Raw genomic sequence first — 16,925 nt, forward strand, 5'->3', positions numbered from 1 at the left:
GGGGTAGCCGTGTTAGTCTGTATCCACAAAAACAACAAGGAGTCTGGTGGCACCTTAAAGACTAACCGATTTATTTGGACATAAGCTTTCATGGGTAAAAAAACCTCACTTCTTCAGATGCGTCTGTCATGGTAGGCACTGCATTTGTAGAGCATCTCGCCCAAGGGGATCTTGGTCCATGAATGGGACTCCTAGGAACTATAAGAATAAATAATAACAAGAAGAAGATTCTGCAGCCTGTTCTCTTATATCATTAAAAAAATAAAACTGTGGTGAAACTCAGCTGTAAATAAGCCACAAGGAGTCCCTTGACTTGTTTGGCTAAACTATAATTAGACTTTAAGGAAGCAGAGCAATTAATTAAAATATAAGTCCCGCAAGTGACGCTTGCAAGCAAAGCATATATTTTAATTTCACATTTATTTCATGTGTAATAGAATGTTTGCTCTGTTTAGCTTCTTTATAAGCCATTTCTTGCTGCCAGGCAAACCAAACCCACAATCTATGAATTAATTTTATGCATCCCATGCAGCTCCTGAAACATATATAAGGTGAAGTTCCTTAACTCAATTCAAAGGAAAACTCTTTCCTTCACTGTCTGCTCTTCTCTTGCACTTGACTGCTTTGCTGATACTGCTCCATTCTCACTCCAAGCAAGCCACCATGAATCGAATGTGTTTCTCGTCTGGTTCTCTTGGTGGAAGAAGGTGCTTCTCTTCGGCTTCTGCCGCTTGTGGCCTCAGCGGAGGTAGAACCAGCTCAGGCTCCGTGTCCTGGCCTGCTGGAAGAAGTGAAAGCGGTGGCTTTGGCAGCACAAGTCTCTTTGACCTGGGTAGAAGTCAAAGAATTTCCTATGGTGGAGGCTATGGTCTTGGACACTGTGGTGCATATGGTGGTGGGGGGTACGGTTGCGGAGCAGGCTATGGCAGCGGTGCGGGCTTTGGCGGCCATTTCGGTGTTGGCAGTGGTGCAGGTTATGGTAGCTGTGTAGGCTACGGCAGTGGAGGCTATAGAGGTTCCTCTGGTTTTGGAGGTTACTCTCCCTACCATTTTGGAAGTGGTGTACGTTATGGCGTCGGACATGCAGGTAGAAGTGACGGTATCCAAGCGGTGTGCATCCATCCGGAACTGTTGAAGCCTCTCTCTGTGGGGGTTGACCCAGAAGAACATAAAATACGATCACATGAGAAGGAGCAGATAAAATGTCTCAACGACCAGTTCGCCTGCTTCATTGACAAGGTGAGAGTATAAAGCGCCTTTCTTTTTCTTGATACTAAAAAACAGAGATAAGACAGAGCTTCATATTGGAGATCCAAGCTTTCCCAGAGGTCAGAGGTGTTCATCTTTGGTACATTTAGCTTGGCCTCTGATGGCCCATGAGGTGTAGGAAAAGTTGATGTTAATATGATAGAGTTAATTTAGTTGACATTCCTTTCCTTCCTAGACAGAAGAATATCCAGGAAGCCACAGCATCTCTTAATGGTTCTCTGCTGAGAAAGAATCAATAGTAAAAAATTGATATATCGAATGCCACTCAGACATGATGGTTATGGGTAGCAGTATAAAATCCTAACATAGAATAGGACCAGTGACAATTTTCTATCAAAGCACAGTGTTTTAATGGTTTGTAACTAAGTATGTACCAATAGCCCTCACGGACACGGAAGGAATTTTATGCTCTTAAGTAGTATTTGTGCTATAATATGTGGAAATACACAGGGATTTAACTAAAACAAAGTAGTTCTCTTTCAACTTCTGTGAATCTCACCCCGGTAAAGTTGATTTAATGTAGTTATTTTGAGGTTGGATGCATTGCAAATTTCATATTCATGATTATTGTTAAGGATAAAATCAGCTGCATTAAAGTAACCTGAAAAGGAACAACAAAAAAAGGATTTCTGCCTTTTTGTGACATATGGTGAAGAAGGCCAAGGTTGTTGTGTTTTTCAGCTTCTTTTCTTTTCCACGACAAACATCAGCAATGTCATAGACTATCAGGGTTGGAAGGGACCTCAGGAGATCATCTAGTCCAACCCCCTGCTCAAAGCAGGACCAATCCCCAGTTGTTTTTTTTTGTTTGTTTGTTTTTTTACACCCCAGTTCCCTAAATGGCCCCCTTAAGGATTGAACTCACAACCTGGGGTTTAGCAGGCCAATGCTCAAACCACTGAGCTATCTCTCCCTCAAATCTTCTCTCCCCTGGGGTGTTTTTGGGCGCACTTCTTGAATGACTCAGTAACGTGTAAAAGGAGCTTCTTTATTCCTATCATTGAAAATCAAGAGGTGACTGAACCACGGTTTATGAGAATCTTCACAGGGAGAAAACAATCTAGCAGAGAAAGGCAGAACTAGAACCAATGGCTGGAAGCCGCCACCAGACAAATTCAAATTAGAAATCAGGCACCAATTTTTAACTGTGAGGACGATTAGCCATTGGAGCAAACTATCACAGGAAGTGGTGGATTCTCCAACTCTCGATATCTTTAAATCAAGACTGGATGCCTTTCTGGAAGATATACCGTAATCAGACACAAGTATTGAGCTCAATATAGGGATAAGTGGTTGAAATGCTTTGGCCTGTGTTTTACAGGAGGTCAGACTGGATGTTCAAATGGTCCACTTTGGCTTTCAAATCCATGAATCTATGAAAAGGCCGAGTTGTTGCTTGCTTTACCAGGACCACTTTTCTCTGCAGGGCTTTATTTAAAGAAGCATTACCAATAAGTTTCTAAGCAGTGTGAATAAAAATCACTTCCTCTCTCAGGCAGGTCTACACTACAGGCCTATACTGGTATAGGTACGTTGCTCAGGGGTGTGAAAAATCCCCTTTTTATGTTGGCAGGAGAGCTTCTCCCGTTGACACAGCTACCACCTCTTGTGGAAGTGGATTATCTACACCGAGAGGAGAAGCTCTTCTGTCAGCGTAACAGCGTCTTCACTTGAGCGCTACAGTGGCGCAGCTGTGCCGATACAGTGTTTTAATTGTAGACCTGCCCTCAGTTAACAAGGTTTAATGTCTTTCGGAGGCTTTAGAAGAGTTAAAACAATATTGCATCTTTGGCTTTCAGGTCCGCTGCCTTGAGCAGCAGAACAAGGTGCTGGCAACGAAATGGGATCTCTTGCAGCAGCATGCCGTCCCAGCAAGGAAAGACCTTCTCCCTGTTTTCGAGAATTACATCTGCCAACTGAAGAAACAGCTGGAATGTTTGTTACATGACAGGGCGAGACTGGAAGATGAAGAAAAGGCCGTCCAGGACTTGGTCCATGAGTACAAAAGCAAGTAAGTGAGACGGTGAAGTGGATAAAAGCTCTATACTAGGGCTAAAGAACCATAGTGCGTGCTGGAAAGGAACAGGGAGAGCTACTCACCCATGTTTCGGTCAAGAAAATCTAAATCCCAAGCCCTCCTTTCCTGTCAGCTATTCTCCAATATCAGAGCTACAGGCTCATCTATGTCTACCTCCTCTTCAGATTCTTAAAGCCATTCTTGACTTGAACTTTCACGGCTGCTGTCAACCGCACAAAAACTACAGCCTGTGTCGTTTCCTCCCTATGCCTTCCTCCTTATTGTCACCTCATTCATCCTACCTCCCAGCAGGTATTTGGGTGGCAAGTATTGTTGTTATTGTGCTGGAGCTGCCTAGAAGCCCCAGTCACAGACCGATACCCTATTCTGTTCAAACACAGAAGCTGGGAATGGGCGACAGGATGGAACCCTTTGATGATTCCCTGTTCTGTTCATTCCCTCTGAAGCACCTGGCATTGGCCACTGTCGGAAGACAGGATACTGGGCTAGATGGACCTTTGGTCTGACCCAGTATAGCCGTTCTTATATTTTTATGTTCTTAAAAAGATGATTGTTGCCCCAAGATCTTACCATCTAGGTGTCTCGGCTCTAGCTGCTCACAGTTCCACCAATAAGGAACACCAGGCTCTTTAACTTGTTTTGTGATGGTTCTTTTAGTCTTTGCTTCTCGGTTGCTATGGGTGCAAATCACACCTGTGCAGAGGGCCAGCGCAAACCCTGCATGTGATTTATGTCTTGTTTCAGGCTGGGATTTTCAAAAAGGATTAAGGGGATGAGGCCTTTGGAAATCCAGCATAAGCGCTCAAACTAAAGCTTAAATGGGCCTCCCTGTATAAACTTACATGGAAAGAGGAAGACACAGAGACGTTCAAACCCACGACAATGTGGGAGGCCACGTCACAGATTTATACAGCTTGTAAATGCTGGGCCTGATTCACCTCTGTGTTACTCTGGTTTGACATCACGGTAACTCCACTGAAATTAGTGAAGTAAGGGTATGTCTACACTACCCACCGGATCAGCCGGCAGCGATCGATCCAGCGGGTGTCGATTTATCGCATCTAGTCTAGACGCAATCAATCAATCCCCGAGCGCTCTCCCGTCAACTCCTGTACTCCAGCGCCGCGAGAGGCACAGGCAGAGTCGACGGGGAAGCGGCAGCAGTCGACTCACCGCAGTGAAGACACCACAGTAAGTCGCTCTAAGTACGTTGACTTCAGCTACATTATTCGCATAGCTGAAGTTGCAGAACTTAGATCGATATCCCCTCCCCGCCCCCCCCCCAGTATAGACTGTTGGGAAACTGTAGGAATACATTGAGGCAGGATCAGTATTTTTGTCAGAAACAATAATATAAAAAAATGAACAGGGTACAAAATTAATTGGGAACGGCTTTGTTTGTATCGCACTTCCTGTCTTTGCTAATGGCTTAGATGACAGAGTCAAACATTGTCTCTCCTTTCTTCTCATAGATATGAAGGGGAAATCAACAAACGCACGCACGCAGAGAATGAGTTTGTGGTGCTCAAGAAGGTAAGTCAGGCTACGAAAGCGTGAAACAAGACAAAATTAGCTGTTTGGAGCATTTCACTTTAAACTCGGTCCTAGACCAAATCCTCAACCAGTGGAAGTGGTTGTATTTCAATGGAATTATGCCAGTTTAAATGAGCCGAGTCACTGATCTGCAACAGGGTTTAATAACATACTGAATCGAAAGGTTTTTGAAATCATTATACTTGAGGAAATGAATGGGCAAACCTTGCCCTAATGTTCTCCTCACACCTCCACTTGATGGAGAACAATTGGTAAAAAAGGAAGCAGATTTTAAGCATCAAGGGAAAATTATCCATTTTTCTTGCTTGCTTCCACTTTGGAATTAGCAGCTGAAAAATAATATTTTCAGTATTCATTTTGGACAATCACTAATCGGTATTGGGTTTTATTAAATCACGTCTAGGCATACTTTACCCTGTTTCAGTGAAGAGGGATGAACTATTAGATGACCTTTCGGGGACCTTTCCAGCCCTACATTTCTATGAACCATGTGACAGAGCTGGACTCTGGCCTTAAAAGGCCAACAGCGATTCCCCTTGAGGAGGGAAGTTCTTTGCTGCCATAAATTCAGAGCTGGCAGCTGTGTCAGCTTGTCCCTCCCCACATCCTGGCATGATGGAGGAAAGAAGAGTGGGGGTGGTAGAGCAGAACTCAACCAGGTAGATTCTCTGACAGTGGTAGATGCCTGAGCAGTCAATGGGCTGCCCTAAATGATGCAGGGGCTTGGGTATCACCTACTCAGGTGCCATATCAACCCCCTGGTGGCATCCCCCGAGGAGCTCAAACATAGGGAAGAAGAGAGCCTGTAGTGCCTGGTTCTTATCTACGCCAAAGCCCCTTACGCCACTCTGACAGTGTAAAAGGGCCATAATGTGGCAATGAATTATATCTACACTTGATATAAGGCCCATTTATATGGCCACATTGGTGTAAAGTGACCTTTGTGTGACCAGGCCAACACTGTTTGTAAAAAAAAATACCATCATCTTTCCATGGATTTGGAAGATATTTAGTTTTTCCCCTATAAGAAGTCAGAGGGTCCTGAGGAAGCCTCACCTCTGAGACCTCATGCTCCAAAAGCCTGACCAGAAGACGACGGCGGGTGTTGCCACTGTTGCGATGTTTCTCCGTGTTTGGATCAATACCATTTCTGATTGCCTGGGGCTGCTTTTCAGGATGTGGACTGTGTCTTCATGACCAAAGAGGAGCTGGAGGCCAAGCTGTTGCAGCTGAGACAGCACTTCGAGTTCCTGAAATGCATCTTTATTGAGGTAGGTATTCTGCCCATTCTAGCCACTTGGAGATTGGTCCCACCGCAATATTAATCAATGACTTTTCTGAAACCGCATTCAGGGTTGTTACGATGAAGCCTAATGCAGGCAAACTAGTTTTCTTTATAAAATTTCTAACCCTGTGGCCACTCCCAGAAAACATTATCAATCACTCTATAGACAAGATATTTCTTTATAAATAAGAATTATTATATTAAAAGAGCCACGTGCTTTCAGACAAGCATGGAGACAAAGGGACAGACTGTCTTGCCTACGTCTGGTTGGGAAATCGGGTTTATTTTTGCATGGAAAATTTTGACTTTTCATTGAAACAGTGACAACCAAACAACTTTCAGCCAAAAACAGTCAAACTGAAAAATGTTTGGAGAAAAACTTCTGAAAACGTTCAGATTTTCAGTGTTCCAACTGATATATATGGGAAACAGGTACTTTCTGCTAAAAAAGTTTGTTTAGCCAGAAACCCAATTTTCCATCAGAAAAAGTTTTGTCTGAAACTATCCAACCAGCCCCAGCCTTGGACGTTGTGTCTTCGTGTACCCTTGTGCATAGTGAGTTTGAATCATAAGGGTAGCATTTTACACCCAGTTTCCATTGACTTAAACTAAATGATGATACGAGGTGAGCAGTAGCAGCGTTTCAGGCCCAATGCCTTACAAAGCTCACAGTCTAAAGAATGGCAAAATAAATAGTAGCGATATTGTTTTGTAAATCTCTGCATTGGGATTTCTCCATCCTTCATCAGAAAGTCACACGGTGGCAAATAGGTTCCATCCACCAGGCCTCACACCCGGCAGTAGCTGGAAACAGACCAGCTACCGGGTAACTCAAGCCTTATTTCTGGTTAAGGGAAAACTCTTTTCTTTGCAGCTTTATTTACATGTTCAGAGTTTGGCCAAATAAATTAGGGGCATACTTCTTGACAGAACACATGGGAGTGTGGATGAGGGGATCTGTCCGTGAAGGGGCCCCAACGTTAATGCCTGACTGAGACTTTATGCAACTTGCAGGAGCGAGCTCAGCTAGATGGCCAACTCTGCGATACCGCCGTTGTTTTGGAAATGGACAACAGCCGAGACCTGGACCTCAGTGGCATTATCCACAGTGTTAAATGCTGTTATGAGGAGATCGCGCAAAAGAGCAAAGGAGAAGCTGAGACGTTCTACCAAACTAGAGTGAGTAATCACAAAGCTATAGTGTATGGAGATAAAGCCGTAATTTTGTCACTCTACCACTTCCACAAAATCATGAGCATGGGGCAATTTCTTTCTCCTCAACGTATGATACATGCTGAAAAAACATCTTCGCCCTGCTCAGTTGCAGTGACATGTCTTCTGAAGACGTGATTCACATTGACCATCCACCTCTACAATCTGCTTAATAGCTAGAAGTGGGATATTTATGAAAAATAATCCACATCTATCATTTTAGTACAAAGCAGTGATCGATAACTGGGATGCTCTTTCCCAACCTTGATATATCATTAATTATTATTATTATTAAGTCCCAGTTATGGATCAAGACTCCACCATACGAACACATAACAAAAAGACAGTCCTGGTCTCGAAGAGTGTACAGTCTAAGTTACTTAACTTTGAGCCCATCTATGAATTCCAGATGGTGCCTTGCCTTGTTTACACTCATATCACTGCTGTGTATTTTCCCATGAGCAGAGGTTTCTATGAGCATCAAAACAGCTGCCGCCTGTCTTGGAATGGATGATGATTAATGTATAGCAATTACCTTGTTCTGAATACTAGCTTGAGGAGCTGAGCACCAACAGAGGCAGATTCTGCGATGACCTGAAGAATGTCCAGGGTGAAATAGCAGAGCTGAAACGGCTGATCCACAAACTGCAGGGCGAGACTGATAAAGTGAAGAAAGAGGTAGGATAGATTTGTTTGCTTTCTCCTGGATTGATTGCTCTTGCCTTGGTGTAAAATTCACAGCGGTTCAGAGGACCGGCACAAGATCTACAGGCCAGTTAAGTGCCAATTCAGAATAATCCCTGATGGTTGACCCTCTGCACAGGAGTGAATTTCAACGGTGGCAAGTCTATATGGGGCCAGGAATCAGCTGGCAGAGTTCAGTATAACTCCATGGACTTGAATGGAGTTAAACCTATTGACACAAGCACAGGATCCAACCTATGGACCCTGTTCTAAAATCCAGTAGCAATATGACTGGTATATACTCACCTGCTCTGTTAGCTATTTCAAACCTGAGCTTTACTTCCTCACTTCCTTACCATTTACTTGTGATAGGTCATAGAAGATGCTTGGTGTTGTTTATTATTGTTATCTCCGAGGTGCCCCGAGGGGCTTAATTGGGAATCGGGACACCATTGTTTCAGGCAGCGTGCTTAGCATCTTCAGGTGTCTGGTGCTAATGCTCACAGAATGTGACCTGAAAGCCGGCGTTGCATGAATGCTCAAGTTTGCAAGCTTAATGTTGATGTTCATTGCTAGTAACACTTGCTCTCACAAGAGTAGGCTGCAGACAAAAAAAGACAGGGGGTGGAAGCACATCTGAAACGGATCTATTTCAAGATTCAAATGGGCATTTAGAAAAGAGGTTTGCAGTATGGTCTTAACTCTGGTGAAGAGCTGCACAATGACCCTTTGGTTTCCCCCCCTCTCACCCCTTCACAGATTGCCTGTCTGCAGACGGCCATTGCTGACGCTGAGCAGCGCGGCGACTGCGCCCTCAAAGACGCCAGAGAGAAGCATATTGATTTGCAGAACGCCTTGCAGAAGGCCAAGGACAAACTGGCCTGCATGCTGCGGGACTACCACGAGCTCCTCAACATCAAGCTGGCCTTGGATATTGAGATAGCTACATACAGAACAATGCTGGAAGGAGAAGAAACCAGGTAAGTACATCATATGTATTGTAGCACGGTAACATTTCAAGTAGCCCCAGTAGCGTTTGATGGGAACAAAGTTAATATAATCAGTAAGAAAGAAAATGAATAATATTGCAACATCCGGATTCAGGACACTGTCTGATTTATGGAGGAAGAGTTTGTCCAAGAGAAGGAGATGAGTTCTTTAAAGATAGTAGGGGTAAAATTTTCAACAGCATCTAAGCGATTTAGGAGCTTAAGCCCTATTTTCAAAAGTGAGGTAGGCACTTAAGAGTCTAAGCCCCATTGACTTTCAATGACTCATAGGCTCCTAAGGCTGGAATTTTCAAAGGAGCTTAAAAGAGGGACCCAATTCCCACTGAATTTCAATGGGATTTTGGTGCCTAAATACCTGGAAGTCCTTGGAAAATCCCAGTCTAGGTCACTTTTGAAAATAGGATTTAAGATCCCTAATTATCCAGGCATGCTTGAAAATTTACCTGAGGTCTCATTGGCTACAGGTTGCTAAATGCATATGAGGTCATTTACCTGTATTGTTTTTCTTTCCTTAACAGGATATGTACAGGGAACCCCACGAATGTTGGTAAGTAAACTGAGGATTCACCTTGTTTTGGTAGAAGTCATGTCAGATTTCTTTAAGAGCTTCGAAGCTGCTGTTTAAGTGACGGAACATCTTTTTTTCTCCCAGCTGTGGTCAGCGGTGGCCATACCATCGGGGATTGCAGAGCCGGCTTTGGAAGTGTTTGTGGACCTCTAAAGGGAGGATTCAACCATGGAATTGGGATGTTTGCCTCCAGTGATGGATTCAGCTCCAGAAGTGCAGAAGGCATCGCCAGGATGGGAGGTGGCTATGGCACAAGGTGTGCCGTCGGCTCTTCCGGAAGGGGATATAGTTCTGGAGGACTAGGTAGTGGTGGAATTGGGTATAGCTTGGGAGGATTCAGCTCTGGAAGTGGGGGATACAGCTACAGACGTGTGCTCAGCTCTGACTTTGCAAGTTCCGGGGGTGTTGGCGGTCACGTGGGTGGAGTGGGCAGCTCCGGGAGTGCAGGCGCCGGAGGTGATGTGGGATACCATTCCTCGGGCGGAGTCAGTTCTGTGGGTGGGGTTTGCAGCTCCGGAGACGTAGCCTCCTCTGGAGATGCAGTAGGGAGCTCTGGAGGTGCAAGTGGAATTCATTCCTCAGTGGAACATTATAGCTCTGGAGGTGTAGGAAGCTCTGGGGGTGGAGTTTATAGCAGTGGCGGTGTAGGAAGCTCTGGTGGTGGAGTTTATAGCAGCGGCGGTGTAGGAAGCTCTGGTGGTGGAGTTTATAGCAGCGGCGGTGTAGGCAGCAGTGGAAGTGGAGGCGCATACAGCTCGGGTACGCGCATGGTATCAGTCAGCTCTTCAAGCCGAAGGATCATCCGATAAAAGTCCAAACGCAAAAGTCTCCTTTGCTGTAATGAAAAATATTTTCTGCCTTCTGACAGCCACATGAATCACGAAACCTGTCATTGACAATAACCATACATTAAAGAAAAACCTGTGTCCAATGCAATCCGTATGATCAGAAACCACATTCTTCTAAATGCCCCTTTTAGAGAAACTTTACGCAGTGCTAGATACTATCATTTTCGTTCAGTGAGTCTGTGGCTGTCTATAGGCATTATCTTGGCTATTAAACCAGGCTCCTTTGCCTGATAATTTTGCCCTTCTCACTCTGGGTTTTCTTGCATTAGCTACACTTGGGATCACATAGCATTAGGACCCAGAATTGTCCTCCTCCTATGGTAAAGCATTTCAGCCAGGGAAGCAGTGCATTAACCATTCAAGATCAGACTGCAGATATCACTTAGCTTCTCTTATGACACCAGGAATCAGTTTTTTGTTGCTTTTCTTTGGTGAGGGTTAGCTGGTTTTGATCAGTTTGCATAATCACTGCCATTACATTTGCTGCATCCACTCAGTGACCTTTGCTAAAACTCATTGTAATTACACCAGAGATAAGCATTTGTCTGCTTCATCTGCAGTTAAACGTCTGCGTTGTTATTCCTGTGTGTATATTGGATGGAAAGGTCTTGTGCTTTTTCTGTATATACAGTTGGAACACCGTTGACTGTCCTTTGCTTATTATCGAGCACTCTAAACTCTCTGCTGTATCTCCAATAAACTGAATGCATAATTCAAGCTTTGTTTCTGAAGGGTTGTTTTTTCTTCCCCTCTGAGGTTTCAAAATATGTTAGTAGTTGCTCATGGCCAAACAGAAAATCCCAAATGGGTCTGTGGCAGGATGGAGTAAAACCCCTTTGAAAGCCCTGCTAAAATGCTGGCTAAGCTCTGTTTTCTGGTAGGGAGGCCAGGTGTGGGGACCCAGGCAGTCAGCAGAGAGCCCAGCTGCAGGTCCTAACGAGGACTGGCTCACTGCAATGAGGGTATGTCTACACTACCCGCCGGATCGGCGAGTAGTGATCGATCTATCGGGGATCGATTTATCGCGTCTAGTGTAGACGCGATAAATCGATCCCCGATCGCTCTGCCGTCGACTCCGGAACTCCACCACGGCGAGAGGCGGAAGCGGAGTCGACGTGGGAGCGGCGGCCGTCGATCCCACACCGCGAGGACGCGAAGGAAGTGATTCTAAGTCAATCTAAGATACGTCGACTTCAGTTACGCTATTCTCGTAGCTGAAGTTGCGCATCTTAGATCGATTCCCCCCCCCCCGTGTAGACCAGGCCTGAGCTGAGTTAAGTAGCGACAGCTGGGCTGAGGACAGGCGGGGCTATAAAAGCTGTGGGGAAAGCTCAGTCAGGAGGCTAGCCCGGGAGAGGATAGGAGGGTTGCATCTCTGTCTCCTCGCCAAAGGAAAGGAGCCTCATGGGCCAGGAGACCTTCGGAAGGGTCTGACTGGGGATAGCTGTTGGGGGAAGACGGGGGACTACACTGTTGCACTGTAAATAAAGACAAAAGGGTGAAGCACTGAAGAAGGTGTGGAGACTGTTTATTTAACCAGCCAACACAGGGCACAGGCACGAGGGGGTGGAGACCTGAGCAGACCCTGTGACGTGGTCGTTTTGTAAATAGGGGATACAATTTTCAAGAGCTCCTGTAGGACTAAGGAGTCTGACTTTCAGCGAGACTTTGGAGAAGATTTTCAGAGACACCCATTAACAGCTTGTCAAGGCTGTATCCCCACTTTGAACTTTAGGGTACAAGTGTGGGGGCCTGCATGAAGACTTCTAAGCTTAACTACCAGCTTAGATCTGGTCCACTGCCACCATTCCCACAAGCTAATTCCCTTCCCTGGGAAGCTTTGAGAAACCTTTCACCAACTCCTGGTGAATACAGATCCAAACCCCTTGGATCTTAAAACAAGGAGAAATTGACCCTTCCCCCCTCCTTCCTTTCACCAACTCCTGGTGAATACAGATCCAACTCCCTTGGATCTAAAAACAAGGAAAAATCAATCAGATTCTTAAAAAGAAGGCTTTTAATTAAAGAAAAAGGTAAAAACCATCTCTGTAAAATCAGTATGGAAAATAACTTTACAGGGTAATCAAACTTAAAGAGCTCAGAGGACCCCCTCTAGTCTTAGGTTCAAAGTACAGCAAACAAAGATAAACACTCTAGTAAAAGGTACATTTACAAGTTGAGAAAACAAAGGAAAACTAACACGCCTTGCCTGGCTATTTACTTACAAGTTTGAAATATGAGAGACTTGGTTAGAAAGATGTGGAGAACCTGGATTGATGTCTGGTCCCTCTCAGTCCCAAGAGCGAACAACAACTAAACAAAGAGCACAAACAAAAGCCTTTCTCCCCCCCCCAAGATTTGAAAGTATCTTGTCCCCTTATTGGTCCTTTGGGTCAGGTGTCAGCCAGGTTACCCGAGCTTCTTAACCCTTTACAGGTAAAAGGATTTGGAGTCTCTGGCCAGGAGGGATTTTATAGTACTGTACACAGGAGAGCTGTTACCCTTCCCTTTATAGTTATGACACAGCTAATGGGAGTTAGATGTCTCTTAGGGTATGTCCAGACTACCCGCTGTATCGGCGGGTAGCGATCGATTTATCGGGGATCGATATAGCGCGTCTTAACGAGACGCAATATATCGATCCCCGAACGCGCTCCCCGTTGACTCCGGAACTCCACTGGAGCGAGTGGCGGTAGCGGAGTCGACGGGGGAGCCGCGGCCGTCGATCCCACGCCGTGAGGACCCAAGGTAAATCGATCTAAGATACTTCGACTTCAGCTACGCTATTCCCGTAGCTGAAGTTGCGTATCTTAGATATATTCCCCCCCCCCCCCCGCCCAGTGTAGACCAGCCCTTAGAAAATCTCCCCCGAGATTCTAAGGCCCAGATCCACAAGGGAACTTAGATGTTGCAACGCCTAACTTTTAAGTGCCCAGAAAATCACTGGAGCCATATGATCCACAAAGCCCAAGTGAGGTGCCCAGCTCCCTATACAATGAATGAGCTAGGCACCTAGGAACGGGAACCACAGAAGCCAGCCTGCTAGGCCAGGAGTTGCCCAAGCTAGCCCACGGGTGATGCCGACCAGAGGGGTATGTCCTAAGCCCTGCCCCTCTCTCAGAGTTAGGCACCTATGTCCAGGCTGCAGGGAGGCGCCTGTCTCTGCTTGTGGGCCACAAAGGGGAACCCGTCTCCTGGAATCAGGCATCTACGCCATTTCTTGCAAGATAGAGTTAGGCACCTGCTCGATTCCACACAAAGTGGAGGGGGAGTTTGTGGGGGTAACTTCCCTTTAGCCTAGGGGTTAGGATACTCAGCTGGGATGTGGGAGAGCCCAGTTCAACTCTCCCTTCTGCCTGATGAGGAGAAAGGATTCGTGGAGGGATCTAGAACCTGTCCGAGAGGTTAGGCTTTGGGATATTCTGAGCTGGGTGCTTCTCAATCTCACCTGGTGAAGCTGTTCTGCTTTAATTGAATCATTAACGAGGCCAGAAAATGAGTGAGAACAACTCCATATAGCCTGGGGAACGCAACCAATCTGGGGAAGAGCCCTCTTCCAATGCCTGCTCTTCAACAAGCAGAGACCACCCAATACTGTGGGGGCAGAGTGAGGGGAACCAGCTTCAGCAGTGTTACTGATCATGCTCGGTACAAGCCAAGCAGCAAATCTGGGGGGGGACACATGCCTCCCATGCATCACCTCTGAGAGGGGGGGACTTGAACCACAGTTCTCCCACATCCTAGGTAAGGACACTGTCCACTGGACTGAAGGAGGCGTCATCCGCCATCACCCGTTTCGTCTGGACCTCTGAGCACGCCTACCAGATCAAGCTGAACATGTGAGATAGGCGTTCCTCCACCTATCTTCCCCTGGTTTGTGAATCCCTGGGGAGAGGGCCCCAGAGCCCAAGCTCCAGCCTACGCCTGGATGTCTACACTACACTTTTATAGCCCTGCAGCCTGCAGCCTGCAAGGCAGACATGGGTCAGCCGTGGGTGTTTTATTACAGTGTAGACATACCCACTGTGTCTACACTACTGGGTGCACCCACAGCCTGGCTCACAGGCTTGAGAACAGAAGCCAAGCAAGCCCACCCCAACAGTCCACCCTGCAGGGTCGTACATGCACCAAATGCCGCTCCCCCGAATCCACACTGGCACGTCTGGTGCGCAGGCATGGTGCTAGGATTGCTGGAGGTGTATCCCAGGATTCTTTGCACCACAGCACAACCGGAGCTGCTCTAGGAACTGTTTGTTGTTGTATAGTGGGGACAACTTGTCAGTCCTTTCTGATCTGAACCTGTAAGTCAGGTTAGCCTGTCAGTCATCCAGGCCCAGTGCATCAGCAGACAACAGGGTTCCTTTCCACCCATCTTCGAGGCAATGGATATTCCCTTACAGCAATCTTCTTGCTTCTGGATTTTAGAGGCAGGAGTTGCAGAACAAGAGGGGCCAGCCGTGCGATGACCCGAGAACCAACCCACAGGAGACTGCAGAGCTGAGTCCAGCCGATCCAGAGGCTGCCGTGGGAGAATGGACACGCAAAGAAACAGGTAGGGCAGATCTTTTGTCCCTTGGCTTGAACGGGATTGATTTGGTGCGTATAGTCCTGCCAGGGAGCCAGCGGCCGCAGGGTCAGTCTCCTAGCAAAAACACTGGACACAGCCAATGTTGGCAGGGGCTTCCTGAGTGATTGCATTTCCTGACTGGTGGAGGGATGGAGCTAGCTTACTACTTGATCCAGCCGCTGCCATACCTGGCCAGCAGCTCCACCTGTTCCATGTCCACAGCTGTGCTTGGTCCCGTTCCCCATGCCTGCTGTTGTCCCCTTTTCAGCCCTTGCCTTTCTCCATCCTTGACGGCCTTGGCTCTGACCTGACCACGTCTCCGACTCACCCCTTGGCTCTGACATTGATCCCTGGCCCATACACCTTGACTCTGCTCCCCTGGGTGTCTCATTGCCTTGATTCTGGACTCCAGCTCGGCTCCTCTCTAACCTCCAGGCCTGGCCGTCCCCATGGCTCCAACCATTAGGCATGACGGCCCATGTCCTAGTCGTATCCCTGACGAGTACAGATCTTGAGGTCCAGCTGAGGTCCTTTGGCTTGGTGAGTGGAGGAGCTATGTGATTGGGATGTCTTATTCTAGTCTGGACGTTGCCACAGTGCTATTGTTCAGGCTGACCTGAGCTGGTTTCCAATTAAAAGAACTTAGATTCACAGTATCTAGGCGCTACATCAGGACCCCTGTTATGCTAGGCACAGAGATGGTCCCTGCCTAGAGGAGCTTATGACCTAAATAGACAAGGCAGGAAAAAAATAAGGACGAGGAAAAAATACCACAGTGACTTGCACAAGGTCATGTGGCAGGTCAGTGTTAGAACCAAGGTTTCTGAGTCCTGTTCAGGAGGCCACCTGGCCTTCCTATGCTTGCTACTTGCGCTCCTGTGATTCACAGCCACATCTGAAGACTATCTGGGAGGAGAATAGGCAGTTCAGACATTTGAATGGGGTTTTGTTGCTACAGTTAATTGGGAAACCTTTCCAGGATCTTGCCTGGATAGTCATGGTGGATTAGATGAAGGGGTGTAGGAGCATCATATCCTTTAGAAAGGATAGCAGTGTGCCCAGGGGGTGAGAAGCAGGAAAGGAATAAGAGCTTGCAGAGTTAAAACAAGTTGATGAGGTTCTCAAAGATGAATGTTCCTTTGTTGACTCCGGTGTTGTTCCCTGGCACATTAGGTAGAGTGCAACACATGAGAGTGCTCTATATATCTCACCCCTCTGGTCTGGTTTGCCATGCCGTGCAGACAAACCCTATTTCTCCAACTGTGGACTCAAGCTCAGAGTACAACCCATTCCAAAAAAAGCAAATATGTGTTTGCACAATATTATTCTCACAACACCGATGAACAAAGTGATAAGGGAACCTGGAGATGCCAAGTCTAACCAAGAATGAATGATGAATTAGATGTGTTTGGGCTCAGAAATCTTTGGGAACGTCCTTAAGCAAGTTGGGGAGCAGAAGAATCCATGTGATTGCCACATTATCATTGTGAGGGGGAAAAGAGACATTAATGTACCTGGTATTCTGTTGTTCTCGGAAAGCACCCAGGCATTGCGACAATCAGGGTCTCTCTCCTCCATGAAATTTGTCTGGAGTGCAAAATGCTAAAGCACCCTCAGTTCACCCAGCTCTTGACTTCAGACCTTATGGCTCCTACACACAGTGCAAAAGCTACAGGGCCAGATTCAGCAGGGAAGAAACAAGCTCCTCTTGTAGCGAAGCAAATGAAGTCAGGTCCCACTTCCCATGTGCTGGAGATGATATTCACAGAGATAGACTATTCGTGAAGTGTTGTCAGATGCTACCGGTGTGGTGCTCTGCTGTCTCCTGTTGATATCACTCGGCTGCGTGCGTGTGTTCCCTCTGTGTGCTGCCCCAGCTCTGCGCAGATA

At 46.5% G+C, this 16,925-nt stretch overlaps 1 protein-coding gene across 1 annotated transcript; it reads left to right on the top strand.

Moving 5' to 3' along the window:
* The first annotated feature begins 628 nt into the window (after nucleotides 1–628).
* LOC112119658 (keratin, type II cytoskeletal 4-like) lies at nucleotides 629–11,124 on the top strand. The gene is made up of 9 exons (XM_024218406.2): nucleotides 629–1,239; nucleotides 3,069–3,280; nucleotides 4,780–4,840; nucleotides 6,037–6,132; nucleotides 7,161–7,325; nucleotides 7,911–8,036; nucleotides 8,802–9,022; nucleotides 9,571–9,599; nucleotides 9,705–11,124. Exons 1-9 carry the CDS (start codon nucleotides 664–666, stop codon nucleotides 10,427–10,429), a joined length of 2,211 nt encoding a protein of 736 aa, XP_024074174.2. The 5' UTR covers nucleotides 629–663; the 3' UTR covers nucleotides 10,430–11,124.
* The last annotated feature ends 5,801 nt before the right edge of the window (nucleotides 11,125–16,925 follow it).

Source organism: Terrapene carolina, unplaced genomic scaffold, assembly GCF_002925995.2.
Source record: "Terrapene carolina triunguis isolate 2854851 unplaced genomic scaffold, T_m_triunguis-2.0 Scaffold836, whole genome shotgun sequence".
Classification (NCBI taxonomy): Eukaryota; Metazoa; Chordata; order Testudines; family Emydidae; genus Terrapene; species Terrapene triunguis.

Excerpts from the sequence above, each read along its gene's own strand:
- LOC112119658 (XM_024218406.2), top strand. The coding sequence starts at position 664 with ATGAATCGAATGTGTTTCTCGTCTGGTTCTCTTGGTGGAAGAAGGTGC. Across the intron at positions 1,240-3,068 it reads TCGCCTGCTTCATTGACAAG|GTCCGCTGCCTTGAGCAGCA; the intron begins GTGAGAGTATAA and ends TTTGGCTTTCAG. Across the intron at positions 6,133-7,160 it reads TGAAATGCATCTTTATTGAG|GAGCGAGCTCAGCTAGATGG; the intron begins GTAGGTATTCTG and ends TGCAACTTGCAG.